Consider the following 17,998-nt stretch of genomic DNA (forward strand, 5'->3'; position numbering starts at 1 on the left):
TAAAACACACAGGACCAGCCACAAAATTAAGTCACAAAAAGAAAAACAACAAAATCAGAAAGAAAAACAACAACAAATATAAGATAGCCAGCCAAACAACCACAACCGCAAACATATAAAAGCTGATAGGGTTTTTTTTTGTAGTTGGTCACAAAAGCCTTAATATAAACTACTATGCTCCGACTAACTACCTTGTGATTAAGTTTAAATTGTGTGTGTTGTAGCAGCGAAACTTTGTTGCTGTTGCTAATTTAGCTCTTGTAATATAAATAGATTTTAAATGTTCTACTGGCCGGCCATTAAAATAAATTCATTGCTTATACGTCTAGTTTTATAATTATAACAGGACGAAGGATAGGTAATGGAAGTTGATGTTGGGTGGGTGTGTGAGTGAGTGAGCGATGCTAAGCAGTATTATAAATACTTATAAAATGGATGAAATTTTGTTCTTAAAATATTTTTTAAAGAACATTTCCTTTGGAAAATATCCTGAGAAAGGTAGCTGTCTAAGAAGTTCAATATTTTTTTATTGCAAAGGACCAGCATAAGCCTGGGCAGTTAAAAATGTTTTTATATAAATGTTTTTTTAAAAAAATCAAAGAAAAAAATAAAAATTTGGCGCTTGGCAATGTTAATCATTTAATTTGTTCCAAGTAGATTTGTTTACATCAATTTTTGCATATGATATCTCTCAAATGGCTGCCTCTGGCGTTGATGACGTTGTGTGCCCTTTTTGCTGCATTTTCCATCGTTTTTGCCAACATTTCGGCCAGGATAGCGGCTATTTCTTCACGAATGTTGTCCTTGAGCTCTTCTACGGTCCTTGGCTTGTTAACGAAAACCTTTGACTTCAAATGTCCCCACAAAAAGAAATCAGGCCGCGTCAAATCGGACGAACGCGGTGGCCAGTCCAAATCACCAATTTTTCGACATCAAACGGCCCGGAAACAAATTCTTCAGAAAATCGATTGTTATAAGACTTGTGTACGAAGGAGCGCCGTCTTGTTGAAACCAGAACTGCCTCATACGCTTTCGATAAATAATTGGCATCACAAAATTGGTCATCATGTCGCGATAACGCTCCTCATTGATGATAACAGCATGGCCATTTTCATTTTGGAAGAAAAACGGCCCAATGACCAAACTGTGACTTTTTCGACATGAAGAGGCACTTCTTGAATCTCCTGAGGATTTTCAGTGGCGTAAAAACGGCAATTTTGCTTATTTACTGTGCCATTCAATGTGAAATGGTCTTTATCGGATATGATAATTATGTTCCAAAATTGCTCGTCATCTTCGGCCATTTCGATGACTCTTTGGGCCCATTCCAATCGACGAGGCTTGTCCGCAGGCAACATTCTTTGTGAAATGGGCTTTATCGGACATGATAATTTTGTTCCAAAATTGCTCGTCATCTTCGGCCATTTCGATGACTCTTTGGGCCCATTCCAATCGACGAGGCTTGTCCGCAGGCAACATTCTTTGCGTCAATTGAATTTTTTACGGGAACAAATGCAAATCCATGCGAATAATCCGTTGTAAAGTGGACCGAGCCATGCCCAACTGCTGAGAACGGCGTTTTTGGGATGTTCTTGGGGACCTCTCAACACTGGCTCGTACGGCAGCGATATTCTTGGCCGATCGCCTTGGTCGACTTTTATATGGCCTCTTCGGATTAGAAAGAGCCTTACCAGTCGAAATTTTTCGTATAAACGCTTAATGGTGTTCTTAGAAGGCACACTTCCCACATTTTTATACCCTACACAACTATGTTGTCAGGGTATTATAGCTTTGTGCAGCCCCAAAAGTTTGTAACGCCGCGAAATATTTGTCCTAGACCCACCTTTAGGTATACCGATCGTCATATCTCGACTAGCTGAGTCGATCTAGACATGTGTGTCCGTCCGTCTGTCAGTTATGGACCAACCTTCACGAAATTTTGAATGTAGAGTGGGTTCTGACCAATGAAGACCCCTATTGTTTTTGGAAAAGATCGGTTAATATTTAAGGGATGAAATGGACCAAAAACTTTATTTTTGTTGGGTATTCTGGTCGCTCCAGATGGCCCAACCACCACGAATTTTTGCATGGAGAAGGGGATCGGGCCAAAGAATAAGCATGTCTGTTTTGATAAAGATCGGTCAATATTTAGCGGGTCAAATGAACCCTGACTTTTGTGTGAAAATGAAATCCATCTATAGGCCACAATTGAAAGCCCAACATCATAACATAACTCACGGTAAAGAGAATCTGGACAAGTACAGCCCTCGTCTACTGAATATTTGTAATATTTGTTGACCTTTAGTCGGGTTTCAAGAGGGTGCAAATAATGCAAATTAGATTTTCGTGGAAGTTGTGTAGGGTATTATATGGTCGGCCCCGTCCGACTATACTGCTCCGCTCACTGGTTTATTGTTTAAAAAGCACGTTGAGTTTTCACAATTGACTTCTTCGGTTGAATGTAAATTTCAACTATTTCAGAGCGCTCGAGTGGCGTGTATTGGTCCATGGTAAAAATCTGCTTGGACTGCCGCTTCAAACGCGGTATGTCATTAAGCGATGTGACATCTCTGTCAAAAGTTATGGCGTTGCCAGATGGGTCCGTCGAATATGGTCAACCCTGTAATTGCCTTCGAGTAAAAATATGTATTTTTACATTCAAAAGCTTCTATAGGTCCCTCTCCAATACTCTTCTATAAATATAAAACATTTCTGAAGGGAAAAAATCCGCCTTCTGATGGAATATTACCTATTTTATATCTACTTCCACATTTAAGAGATTTACTTCTTCTCTCTTTCGAAAGACAAAGCCTTCGCTCCTATCCAATATCTTCACACGAATATGCATTGCAAAACACTATATCCCACTTATAAATGGAAATCAAAACCCTCTTCACACGACAATCAGAAAAGTTGAAAAAAAAAACACATGGAGCTTCAAAATTGATTTGCTCTTGGCCACACAACACACTAACATCATATGGGAATAGATTTTCATGTTATTGTACCACATTTGAAGGTATTAACGAGAACGACATTGCATCTTGATGATGATGACGATAATGGTGATGGTGATTCCGGGTATAAAACCCCAAATGTCTGTCTATCACCATCAAACAATATTAGGCTGACAAATGCACAATCTGTGGCTTGCAAATCAGACGACGACGACGATGACAAAAAGTGATATGAAGAAGTAGGAGAAGACAAATCTAACCATAGACGGCACTTCATTCACACATCAAGTTCTGAAGTCAGAAGTCACTTGAACCATACCAGATACCATACCAGGTTGAGGAGATTTTGTTAGCAGCATCTTTCGTCTGGTGATGCCATTAAATGTCCAGAAAACAAACGAAACAACACAAGTTCTCAACGCAACCGGCCTATGCGGCGTATGGTAGATGACGTTCATCATACGCCAACAACATCCACCTCCCCCCAACCAAACCCTCAACCAAAGCTCATGCCGAACACCAGTCGAAAACAGAAGCACTGACGACAAATATCATCCATGTTTGATGTTGTCGCTACGCGTGGTTGTGCAGATTATGCAATCTGAAATTGCTGTTGGCTATTATGTGCACTGGTCCATGAGTTGGTTATGTATGCACGCATGCATGCATCGTACACATGTGCACATACACATAGCTATAGATAGCTATAATATATACATACACACACACAAATATACCTGCATTTATTTATGGCTTCTGCTTTCTACAAAATTTTGTATTCATATTCATTTCATGCATTCACTCTGTATGCCAGGGATTGTGTGTGTGTGTGTGTGTGTGTGAGGGTATGTATGCATATGTGTGTACGTGCGAGTGTGCCTGTATGCATGCATAGACATTTTTATTTTTAGGAAATGAATTAGTCGTATTGCGAGTATGCCTAGCATTTGCAACGCGCCATTTCTATAGCAATTCCATTGCATTGCCATGCATTGCTTGCAGTGCCGAGCCTAGTAAGTGTTGCCATGCTCTGCTTTTTGCGCTCTAATTATTTTTCAGCTTTCAATTTAATTTTCCTCTTTTTCGGTACTTTTCCGTCGATCCTGCTTCGTTTCGTCTTTACTGTGTCGTGTGTGGCTCACCCCTTCTCTAGGAAATCCTAACGAAACGTTACGAAAGCAGGGAGGTAAAAAAGAGCAACAACAAAAACAACAATAATAATCACAACAACAAACAAACGCTACCATTTGTACTATACATAGAGGAGCACCAACACGCACACACACACACACTCATTCACTCACTGGCATACATGCCCATAAATGTTTTCTTTACAAATGTACACAACTAAACAACAGCATCAACAACAACAACAATTCACATACACGTGTGGATGAATACATTCTGGTCCATACCAGCCAGCCAGCATCAATGGTAGGCATACACACACACATGAGCTAACCAACATGTCTGTAGCATTAAAACGAAACTACGAACAGAAAAAAACACACCAACAGTGGCGCCCAACGATAACGTTAACCAAGGGATCAAACTGTGGTTTCCGTAGGAAAGAAAATTGATAGACGAGGTACCTATGTATCTTTGTATCTTTTTAATTTTGATTAAGGCAGCATAAGCGTAATTTAAAAAATATTTTTTTCAAATGCCACACTAGGCGTGAATATTTAGAAAATATTTTTTCAAGGACCGCGCATGGTTTTGTTTAAAAAATATCGATATTATCAAGGACCATCCGAGGGAGAGATTTTTAAACAAATATTTTTTTTTAAGACAATACGATATGTACTTATGGACTTTTTAAAAAATATATTTTTTAATGACTAACATTGGTGTAGATTTCTATACCCTATACAACTATCTTGTCAGGGTATGCAGCCAAGAAAAATATATTTTGTAACGTCGCGAAATATTGATCCTAGACCTACCTTTAAGTATACCGATCGTCATGTCTCGAATAGTCCGTTCATTATAATTTGTTTGTTTTGGGTAAAAATCTGTTAATATTTAGTGGATGAAATGGACCAAATACTTCATTTGTGTCAGTTTTTCTCGTCCAGATGCCGCAATTATGGCTGAAACGTCGCGAAATTTTACATGGAGAAGGAGATCGGGTCAAAGAATAAGCATGCCTGTTTTGATAAAGATCGATCATTATTTAGCGGGTCAAATGCACCCTGAATTTTGTGTGCAAATTAATGACAAAATTTATATTCTATGGCGTATGTATTTACTCCTGAATGGTTTAAAAAATATTTTTTTTAATGAGTTGCATCCTCGTTAATTCTTCTTTTTTTTTTTTGAAAACTATTTTTTCAGATACCGTCCAAGGTGTGGACTTTTATATACGTGTGCTGTAGGCGTAGATTTTTTACAAAATAGTTTTTTGATGACCAGGTTTGCCGTGGAATTTTATACCCTTCACCACACTCTGGTACAGGGTATTATGTCTTTGTGCATATGTTTTTAACAGGCAAAAGGAAGCGAGATAGACACATAGTTCCATTTGAGAATATGCATAGGATTATTTTCTGAGTTGATTTATATATGTCCGTCCGTCTGTTGGTGTTAAATTGTAAACAACTTACAGGTCGCATTTATAATCCGATTTGGATAAAAATTGGTACAGCTCAATTGTTTAGCCCAAGGAAGAACCCTATTGGAATTGGGGAAAATCGGTTCAGATTTAGATATACCTCCCATTTATATTTTCGTCCGATTTTATGTAAATGGTGTAATAAAGTCCCTATATATCCTTCGATCTAAACGAAATTTTGTACAGCGTACGGAATTAAGTCTTGAGTGATGTGTGTTAAGTTTCGTTAAAATCGGTTCAGATTTAGATATAGCTCCCATATATAGTTTCGTCCGATTTAAGTTAAAGGGTGCACCAAAGTCCATATATATCTCTCGATTTGAACGAAATTTGGCATAGAGTACTGAATTAAGCCTAGAATGATGTGTGCTAAGTTTCGATAAAATCGGTGCAGATTGAGATATTGCTCCCATATATATTTTCGTCCGATTTAAGTTAAATGGTGCACCAAAGTCCCTATATATCCTTACATTTGCACGAAATTTGGTATAGCGTAATGAATTAAGTCTAGAATGATATGTGCTAAGTTTCGTGAAAGTCGGTTCAGATTTAGATATAGCTCCCATATATATTTTCCTCCGATTTAAGTTAAATGGTGCACCAAAGTTCCTATATATTTTTTCGATTTGCACGAAATTTGGCATAGAGAACTGAATTGAATCTAGAATGATGTCTGCTAAGCTTCTTAAAAATCGGTTCAGATTTAGATATAGCTCCCATATATTTTCGTCCGATTTAAGGTAAATGGTGCATCAAAGTCCCTATATATCTTTCGATTTGCACGAAATTTTGGTTGGCATTTTTTCTCCCGAATGCCAACAGGTCAAATAAGACCACTGTAAAAAAATTACCAACAAAAAACCCCCGTTAAATAACATGGATCAGAGATGAGAACTTTCTTTCACCTGGTTTCAATTTGTTGCTGAACGATTGGCGCACAAAAACCAACATTCATAGAAAAATTTGTCACATTTGTTGCACATGTAACAATTTTTCCCCCTTGCTCAACATTAGGGTGGAAATTCACTACACAAAATTATACGAAATGTTGTGTAAAAAATCTTGTATACGTAAGTATACAAGAATTGTATTCTGTAAGTAAAAGTACTTAGGAACTGGCATTCCATAATTAAAAATCGGTTGTTATAGAGGTCTTCAATAATTATCAAAACTCTTATACAGGTATTCTATAAATAAAAAGATCTTTTATATAAGTCTGACAGAATTAAAAATCTTCTTATGTAGATTTTCTATAATTAAAATTTTTGTTCTAGAGATTGATTTTTTATATTGGTCTTATATCTGTAGTATAGATCTTCCATCAAATTTTAAATAGAAAATACTCTTATACATATAATAAAATACTCCATATATATGTTCTCTATAAATAGAAAAATCTCTTATGTAGGTCTTCTTAATGAAATTTCGTATATTGGTCATATATACTCTCGTATATTGGCTCTTATACTCTCTTATACTTAGAAGGTATCTTACATACAACTACTGTTATGAAAATACATCTTATATAAATATTCCGTTCATTTAATACATCTGTATACCTGATACATAGGTCCCATACAATTAAAGGAGATTTTAGATAGGTATATAGAAAATACTCTTATACATATATTAAAATACTTATTGTATAAGTAGCAAAATCTCTTCTATAGGTTTTCTAATAATAACATCAATTATAGAGCTCTTCAATAACTACCAAAATACTTATATTTATCTTCTATAAATAGAAAATTCTCTTATATTGTCTTTCTATAATAATTGTCTTTAAAAAAGTTGCCTTATACAATTAACAGATTTCTTTTCCTTTCGGGACACCCTAATATATATATATATATATATATATATATTTTTATTGTCAATTCACGATGACACACATTTGTGTGCATGTATTTGTTGGTGTTGTTTTTGTTTATTTCGTTTGTATTTTCAGTCGTTGTTGTTGATGTTTTTCGTTATTTCATATATTGAATATATATAAAAGGGTAGGAGGGTTTGGATGTGTGCAGCTATTTGACAAACTAACTGAGGCACACACACCCATGTGTGCGAGTGTGTGTGTGATTGCATTACAAATCTCGGTGACAGTGCCCATTGTACGAACGGGCATAAAAGAATCAACGAATCGTCCTCTCTGGCATATGCAACGATGTTTATATGCTAGGACATGGGCAAACAAATGGACAAACACCCACACACACCCACATAAACATATATATAGTATATTTGTAACAAAAGAAAAGGATGCTTTAACATCTGCTATGGTGGCATGCAGTGGAAAATCTACTTTGTGTGTAATGCAAGGAAAAAATGGATTTGTTTGTATGCAAGCCCAAAAGCTAGGCAAACAAACAAATTCGAAAACACACACGCACATGGGAATGGGAAGTAGATGGAGGGGTGCTAGGGGGTACTCACAAAAACTATCCCACACACAAAAGCCATGTGAAAAAGAATGGCGAGTGAGAGAGCGAAAAAAGACGACAACAAAAATATATCCAACTAATGGGCGTTGAAAATAATGACAAAAGCATACAATGTCGACAATAATGTATATGACACACACACATACACGGGGATACACATGCGAGCGTGTGACACATAGAAATGTGTGCGTGTATTTTTTTATTTGGAACTTTGTTAAAATTGCATTTAAGTTACAATTTCGTTTTCGATTTATATTTCAAATCAATGCTGTTTACCACCTTTCCTTACCCTCATTTTCCGTTTTTATTCCCTTTAGGATCACAAGCTGAAACATATGGCCGAATTACAACAATCCGTGGTTACCGATCAGGACACCCGTCTCCAAATCCAAGGTCAAATCCTGCAATGGGAAGAGAATTTAGAACGTTTACACTGTGAACAATTCCGTTTGCGTTGCTACATGGCATCGCTGCAGAGTGGCGAATTGCCCAACCCTAAGGTAAGACGTTGTCGCATTGAAAATAACAAAATCTTAAATCGACAATTCTTGTTACAGTCCTTGCTCACCCATGTCTCTCGGCCCACAAAGAATACTCTCAATAAATTGGGCGTTTTTACGGTTTCCTCTTTCCATGCCTTTATTTGTGCCCGTTCACCATCGCTGCTGAATAATTTGTTGGCGGGTCGTGGTGCCACCAAACGGCGACCACCAATGCTGTCACGATCGAATAGCGGTTCCAGTCGTCGTTCAATGCAGGTAAGTGTTATTTTTTTTTAAAACGAATAATATGGAACATAGGTATAAGAAAAGTTTGTGAGGTAATCAACCAGATTTAAGCTGTATTCGTTTAGAGGAATTTCATAATTTGGAGGACCTTCACGTAGGTCTAAGAGTAAGAGTATAGTTCCGTTAGTCCTTAAAAATATATATATTTTTTTTAATTTCTAATTATTGTTTTTAAAGCCCTTAAAAAACTCTAGTTTTTAGTTACCAGTAATTTTAAGTTTATGGGCCCGAGTGACCTTCAAAATATAAAAAAATATTCCTAAAAAATCCACGATTTCACGTCCGACAATCATTCCAATCCCTTAAACATTCTCAGATTATAGCTCTGATAGACATTTAAAATATGTTCTTAGAAATCTGAGAATTTTGGAAAAATATTATTTAAAAAAATAACACCTTGGTGATTCTTAATAAATATTGTTTTACACACACCAAGTCTCGTTAGCTCCTAATTAATTATTTTTCTGATTCCGTCGCCTTGTCCAAAGGTATACTTTGAAAAATGTACGCCTTGGCGGTTGCTGAAAAATTTTATTTTACATAATCCTGGCCTTGGAATCACTTCGAAATTTTTTCTTTTAAAACTCCACGACTTGGTGTTTGTAAACACAAAAAAAATTAAAAAAAAAAATCAACCCATTGGAGGCCCTTCGAAAAATAGTACCTGTAAATCTCGAAGCCTTGGTAGGCACTTTGAAAGTATTATTTTAAAAAGTCGATGCCTTTGCGACCCTTCAAAACAGATTGTTTAAACCAGTAAGGAAAGTAGTAAAGTCGGACTGGGCCGACCATATGATACCCTTCACCACTTTGGGTATGTTCAACAGATGTATCTTAACAGACATCGCATTTTGAAGGACCATTAACATGAAATTGACCGACCTTATATATATATATATATGGACCCATTTACATAAAATCGGACGAAAATATATATGGGAGCTATATCTAAATCTGAAACGACTTCCACGAAACTTGACACTCATCATTTTAAACCTAATCCATTACGCAATGCCAAATTTCGTGCTAATCGAAAGATATAAATCGGACGAAATTTTATATATGGGAGCTATATCTAAACCTGGACCGATTTTCTGGAAACTTAACACGCATCATTCTAGACGCAATTTATTACGCTATGCGAAATATCGTGCAAATAAATAGATAAATAGGGACTTTGGTACATCATTTACATTAAATCGGACGAAAATATATATAGGAGCTATATGTAAATCTGAACCGATTTTCACGAAACTTAACACACATGATTCTAGACCTAATTTATTACGCTATGCCAAATTTCGTGCAAATCGAATGATATATAGGGACTTTGGTGCACCAATTACATTAAATCGGACGAAAATATATATGGGAGCTATATCTAAATCTTAACCGATTTTCAGGAAACTTAATACACATCATTCAAGACCTAATTCAGTGCGCTATGCCAAATTTCTTGCAAATCGAAAGATATATAGGGACTTCGATACGCCATTTACATTAAATCGGACGAAAATATATATGGGAGCTATATCTAAATCTGTACAGATTTTCAGGAAACTAAAAACACATTATTCTAGACCTAATTCAGTGCGCTATGTCAAATTTAATGCAAATCGAAAGATATATAGTGACTTTGGTACACCATTTACATTAAATCGGACGAAAATATATATGGGAGCTATATCTAAATCTGAACCGATTTTCAGGAAACTTAATACACATCATTCAAGACCTAATTCATTACGCTATGCCAAATTTCATGCAAATCGAAAAATATATACGGACTTTGGTTCACCATTTACATTGAATCGGACGAAAATATATATGGGAGCTATATCTAAATCTGAACTGATTTTCCCGAAACTTGGCACACATCAGTCATGACCTAATTCAGTACTCTATGCCAAAATTCGTGCAAATCGAATGATTTTCAGGGACTTTGGTGCACCATTTACCTAAAATCGGACGAAAATATATATGGGAGCTATATCTAAATCTGAACCGATTTTCAGGAAACTTAATACACATCATTCAAGACCTAATTCATTACGCTATGCCAAATTTCATGCAAATCGAAAGATATATAGTGAATTTGGTACACCATTTACATTAAATCGGACGAAAATATATATGGGAGCTATATCTAAATCTGGACCGATTTTCACGAAACTTAGCACACATCAGTCATGACCTAATTCAGTACTCTATGCCAAAATTCGTGCAAATCGAATGATTTTCAGGGACTTTGGTGCACCATTTACCTAAAATCGGACGAAAATAAATATGGGAGCTATATCTAAATCTGAACCGATTTTCAGGAAACTTAATACACATCATTCAAGACCTAATTCATTACGCTGTGCCAAGTTTCTTGCAAATCGAAAGATATATAGGGACTTCGATACGCCATTTACATTAAATCGGACGAAAATATATATGGGAGCTATATCTAAATCTGGACCGATTTTCAGGAAATTTAACACACATCAGTCATGACCTAATTCAGTACTCTATGCCAAAATTCGTGCAAATCGAATGATTTTCAGGGACTTTGGTGCACCATTTACCTAAAATCGGACGAACATATATATGGGAGCTATATCTAAATCTGGACCGATTTTCACGAAACTTAGCACACATCAGTCATGACCTAATTCAGTACTCTATGCCAAAATTCGTGCAAATCGAATGATTTTCAGGGACTTTGGTGCACCATTTACCTAAAATCGGACGAAAATAAATATGGGAGCTATATCTAAATCTGAATTGATTTTCAGGAAACTTAATACACATTATTATAGACCAAATTCATTACGCTGTGCCAAATTTCTTGTAAACCGAAAGATATATAGGGGCTTCGATACGCCATTTACATTAAATCGGACGAAAATATATATGGGAGCTATATCTAAATCTGAACCGATTTTCTTCAATTTCAATAGGGTTCGTCCTTGGGCCAAATAAGTGACCTGTGCCAAATTTCATCAAATTCGGATCATAAATGCGACTTGTACTTTGTTTACAATTTAACATGGACAGACAGACGGACGGACGGACGAACATGCATGGACGAACCTGTGTCTATCTCGTTTCCTTTTACCTGTTACAAACATATGAACAAAGACATAATACCCCGTACCACTGTGTGGTGAAGGGTATAAAAAATCTACGACCTAGTGGTCTTCGGAAAATAGCATCTTAAAAAATCGACGCCTAGATTGTTACTGAAGAAATGAAATTGACGCCTTAGTAGTTGTTGAAAAAATTCCTTTAAAATAACTTAATCTCACTTTGGTGACTCTGAAAAAAATATTTTTAAAAAAATCCCAGCCCAAAAAAATAATATTCAACAATATTTTTTGTTTCAAATCAATCAAGCTTCAGTCGCTTTGATGGCCCTTAAAAAATTGGTTTAATATTTTGTTTAAAAATTATTTTTTCAATAACAAAAATTCTCTGTTATTCTGCATAATTCCTTTACACATTTTAAAGTTTATTTGAGTGTAACAAAATTGATTCGAGGTAATTTAACAACATTTAGGCAAATGTTGCGGAAAACACCTTCTACAGACCGAAAAGCGATTACAGGTTGGATACTACCACCACCCACAATATGTATTAATTCCAGCATTCCCTCAAACCAAACACCAACTATTATCGATGTTTTTGTTGTTGTTTTGTTCATTTGTACACAAGCATAAATCAATAGATTTAATAATTGATTCAGTTGTTAAAGTAAAGCGTCAATGTTTCGCTCCGCTCTCGTGTCTTCTTTTTTTTAATTCATTTCGATTACAAGTGTCAGTGTCCGCCCAGTTTGTCGATTTATTCATTTTCACATTTTGTTTTTGTCCTTTTGCTTAATGGACGTTAAAGCGGACAAAGCTCGATGAGACTCACAGGCAAGCCCAGCGACGACCGACCGACCGACCGAACAACCCATAGCCACACACACAAACATGCAACATTCATGATGAATGCAATGTAAAGCCTAGACTGCTTTTATAGCATTACATATGGTAAGGCCTGAGAATGTGTTCATGATGTGTGTTTGTGTGTGTGTGTGTGTGAAACAGCATTGTATGGCACATGTAAATGGACATCATTCCCTGAACATGGAAATTGCACAAATATTTTTTTAACAGGATATCCAACTAGTTGCAAATTCACAAGTGTTTGTGTTCGTATCCGTCGTGACAATGTTGGTGTGAATGTGAGAGTTAGACAGAGAGATAGCAAGAGAGAGAGAGTTGCGGTTTCAAATGTCAATTCTCTACCAAAATTGTCCTAGGAAATCGACCAAATCGACAAGACCTTACATGTATCTTTTGTGTGTGACAGGAGCCTTTTACACATAACCACGCTCTTCGAAAAAAATAATTTAAAAAAAAAATCCGATTTTCACGAAATTTAACATACATCGTTCTAGACTTTATTAAAAACGTTATGCCGAATTTCGTGGGTGTATTATTTACCTGAAATCGGACGAAAATATATATGGGAGCTATATTTAAATCTGAACCGATTTTCACAAAATTTAGCACACATCATTCTAGACTCAATTCTGTACGATATGCCAAATTTCATGCAACTCGAAGGATATAAAAGGATTTTGAGGCACTATTTACCTAAAATCGGACGAAAATATATATGGGAGCTATATCTAAATCTGAACCGATTTTCATGAAATTTAACACCCATCGAAGGAAATATAGGGACTTTGGTGGACCATTTACATAAAATCGGACGAAAATATATATGGGAGCAATATCTAAATCTAAACCGATTTTCACGAAATTTAACACACATCGTTCTATAATTAATTCAGTTCGCTGTACCAAATTTCGCGAAAATCGAAAGATATATAGGGACTTCCGTGCACCATTTACATAAAATCGGACGAAAATATATATTGGAGCTATATCTAAATCTGAACCGATTATCACGAAACTTAGCACACATTATTCTAGACTTAATTCAGTACGGTATGCCAATTTTCGTGCAAATCGAGGGATATATAGGGACTTTGGTGCACTGTTTAACTAAAATCGGACGAAAATATATATGAGAGATATATCTAAATCTTAACCGATTTCTATGAAATTTAAAGCACATCGTTCTAGACTTAATTCAGTACGATATGTCAAATTTCGTGCAAATCGAAGGAAATATAGGGACTTTGGTGGACCATTTACATAAAATCGGACGAAATTATATATGGCAGCAATATCTAAATCTAAAACGATTTTCGCGAAATTCAACACACATCGTTGTAGAATTAATTCAGTTTGCTGTAGCAAATTTCGTGAAAAACGAAGGATATATAGGGACTTCCGTGCACCATTTACCTAAAATCGGACGAAAATATATGTGGGAGCTATATCTAAATCTGAACCGATTTTCACGAAAATTAACACACATCGTTCTAGAATTCATTCAAATAAGTGACCTATGCCAAATTTCATCCAATTCGGAGCATAAATGCGACTTGTACTTTGTTTACGATTTAACATGGACAGACAGACGGATGGACATGCATAAATCGACTTAGAAAGTTATTCTATGCATATTCTCAAAAGGAACCATGTGTCTATCTCGTTTCCTTTTGCCTGATACAAACATATGCACAATGACAGTGTGGTGAAGGGTATAAAAATCCACTCCACGGTTCTTCGAAAAAATTAAATTTAAAAAATCCACGCTTTAATGGTTCTTCGAAAAAATTAAATTTAAAAAATCCACGCTTTAATGGTTCTTCGAAAAAATTAAATTTAAAATATCCACGCCTTAATGGTTCTTCGAAAAAATTAAATTTAAAAAATCCTCGCCTTAATGGTTCTTCGAAAAAATTAAATTTAAAAAATCCACGCCCTAATGGTTCTTCGAAAAAATTAAATTTAAAAAATCCACGCCTTAATGGTTCTTCGAAAAAATTAAATTTAAAAAATCCTCGCCTTAATGGTTCTTCGAAAAAATTAAATTTAAAAAATCCACGCCTTAATGGTTCTTCGAAAAAATTAAATTTAAAAAATCCACGCCTTAATGGTTCTTCGAAAAAATTTAATTTAAAAAATCCACGCCTTAATGGTTCTTCGAAAAAATTAAATTTAAAAAATCCTAGCCTTAATGATTCTTGGAAAAAATTAAATTTAAAAAATCCACGCCTTAATGGTTCTTCGAAAAAAATAAATTTAAAAAATCCACGCCTTAATGGTTCTTCGAAAAAATTAAATTTAAAAAATCCAAGCCTTGATGGTTCTTCGAAAAAATTAAATTTAAAAAATTCACGCCTTAATGGTTCTTCGAAAAAATTAAATTTAAAAAGTCCACGCCTTAATGGTTCTTCGAAAAAATTAAATTTAAAAAATCCACGCCTTAATGGTTCTTCGAAAAAATTAAATTTAAAAAATCCACGCCTTAATGGTTCTTCGAAAAATTAAATTTAAAAAATCCACTCCTCCCACTTCCACAATTTTTGACCAATTTTTTTCCAATTGGAAAATGGCAAGCTTGCTCGCTCCCCATAATGCACTTTTTGCAGATACATAAATATTCCAACATTCACAATCATATGTTTGTCTTGTAGTTGGCGTTGTTGTTGTTGCTTTTGCAATTGCTGTTGCATTGTGCGCATACAAATTATGTAAAGCATGCATGCAAACAAGTCTTTTTTGCGGTTTTCCGGCTTGGCTTTATTGCAGTCAACAACCCCGAAAAACAACAACAACAGCAACAACACAAAAAAAGAAAAAAATTGAGCATTGATTGAATCAGAATTTTATTATGGTTGTCGGTTCGTGTTGTTGTCGTTGTTGTGGAAATAGTGGCAGCCGCTGTTGTAGTTGTTGTTATTGTTGCTGCCATCATCAGGCTGGCTAAATGATGATGGTATTCTTCTTTGAATGGCCAGGCGTTGCAAAAGAACATTTTTATAATTTCGCCACTTGTATGCCTTTTGACTGATTGTTGTAATGAAATGGTGCAACTGAAACTTGAGGCAATAACAACAACAACAACAGGGACAACAGCAGTTCACACGCCATGCCTCATGCAATGGTATCCTTTGCATTAAATAGGTTGGTACGTCTGCCATTATCGCTTCGATGCTAAGCCCCCAATGGATGCGATTATTTATTATGATTGGGTGTTTTTTACTATTGTTGTTGTTGTTGCTCTTCTTGTTGTTATAAAGCACTTAAACAACAGAAAGAAGTGTGGTAAAACATAATTTTTCCTGTGGGAACCAATAGTCATCATCAATGGGATTATTGGAATTTTTATTTATTTTCACTGGAAGCAATGAAAAACAAAATAAAACTTTTATTAATTTTTTTTTTGTTAAATATAATTCATTGATGAGGTATGTGGAGGAGATTAAAACACACAAGATTTTTTTTAAACCAAAGCAAAATAAATCATATTAATAATATTTTTCAAAGGCGTGGTTTTTAAAAATAATTTTTTCAAAGAACCACCACAGCCTGTTTCTTAAAATTATTTCTTTCGAAGGACCACCAGTGTGCGTATTAAAAAAGATAATGTTTTTCGAAATACCACCAATACGTTTTTTTAAATATTTTTTCGAAGGTATATCAAGTCGTGTTTTTATACCCTTCACCACACAGTGGTACAGGGTATTATGTCTTTGTGCATATGTTTGTAAATGGCAAAAGGAAACGAGATAGACACATGGTTCCAGGAAATTTGACATACGTCATTTATTTCGACCAAGGACGAACCCTATTGAAATTGGGAAAAATTGGTTCAGATTTAGATGTAGCTCCCATATATATTTTTGTCCGATTTAAGGTAAATGGTGTTCAAAAGTCCCTATATATATATGGGCAATATTGCCAATTTTTTAATATTCCATTTTCAAAAAAAAAGCTTTTTTGTTTTTGTGGCACATCAATGATTTTTGGTACACATATAGAGAAAAATGTTCTGACTCCGAAACCGTTCGCGATCAAATTTTTGGTTGATGCGCGCAAAAGTTATCGGTGTTTTAATTTTGGGCATAAGAAAAAAAATCTTAAAATTACGCCGTTTATTATATTGACCAAAAACATTGATATATCACTTCCTCCGTAAAATATGAATATGAATATATTTTAATAATCGCGATAAAGTTGCACATCTTCGCGAAATATGAGAAAAATAACAAAAATAAAGGAGATTACATCAATATTTTCATTATATGAATGACATATACACACCTAAAAATAAATTTAAAAATATCTACATAATCTAAACACCATGATGAATCAAATGATGTCAAAATCCCACAAGTCCGTGTAGCGGCTTGTAAATCACAGCGACAACAAAACAAGATATTGAGGAAAAATATTTCGAAAAATTGTTTCGAAAAAATAATGTCATCATATTTATTGTTTTAATTTTATACAAGAAATTTCAGAAAAAAATGTTGGGGTTTTTCTGCTATTTCTCCCGAATTTCGCCGAAAAATTGACATATATAATAATCACTTTTGGTGTATAAGTTTACGCCTTGCGGATTATATCGAGACCTATTCGATAAATCTTAGTGTTCTAAAAATAGGAATAAATCTTAAAATAATATAATATTATGAAATATACATTTTAAATTGCGTGTAAATCGCGTAATTCTCAAAATCATTTGATGCGCATGCGGTTTCCAGGAAGTACTGAAGTTTATCTTCCAATCCATATATATTTTGCGAAATTTCATTTGACGGCTAAGATGTGCCACACGTTACATTGAAGTACCCAAAAAATCGTAAAACGCGAATAATTTCCGAAAACTCCATATGCCTTTAACGCGCATCCGATTTCGGTGCGCACCCTAAAAAAATACATCGATCTATACCGATTTCAATGTGGTCCATTAAGAACCATGGATGTGCCAGCTCACACTATTTTTGAGACAAATTGCGTCTAAATCGCGTAATTCTCAAATTCATTTGATGCGCATGCGGTTTACAGGAAGTACTGAAGTTTATCTTCCAATCCATATATATTTTGCGAAATTTCATTTGACGGCTAAGATGTGCCGCACGTTACATTGATGTACCCAAAAAATCCATTAAGAATCATGGATGTGCCAGCACAATCTATTTTTGAGATAAATTGCGTACATCTCTCTTTCGGCTGAAGTTTTTAAAGTTCTCTTTTCGAAAAAGATCAAAATCCGTATGAGGTCCTTTATTGAAGCGGA

General features: G+C 35.1%; 1 protein-coding gene across 1 annotated transcript in view; it reads left to right on the forward strand.

The window, feature by feature from the left end:
* The window catches only part of LOC133328979 (protein still life, isoforms C/SIF type 2-like), a gene marked incomplete at its 3' end in the record, with an annotated part of 133,459 nt that overhangs the window by 80,820 nt on the left and 34,641 nt on the right, over positions 1-17,998 (forward strand). Inside the window, exons 8-9 of the mRNA XM_061537486.1 lie at positions 8,330-8,512; positions 8,570-8,770. Of these exons, the coding sequence (XP_061393470.1) occupies positions 8,330-8,512; positions 8,570-8,770 (384 nt within the window). The remainder of the gene's footprint in view (positions 1-8,329; positions 8,513-8,569; positions 8,771-17,998) is intronic.

Source organism: Musca vetustissima, unplaced genomic scaffold, assembly GCF_032173495.1.
Source record: "Musca vetustissima isolate MV318-11 ecotype Yass unplaced genomic scaffold, APGP_CSIRO_Mvet_v1 utg59629, whole genome shotgun sequence".
Classification (NCBI taxonomy): Eukaryota; Metazoa; Arthropoda; class Insecta; order Diptera; family Muscidae; genus Musca; species Musca vetustissima.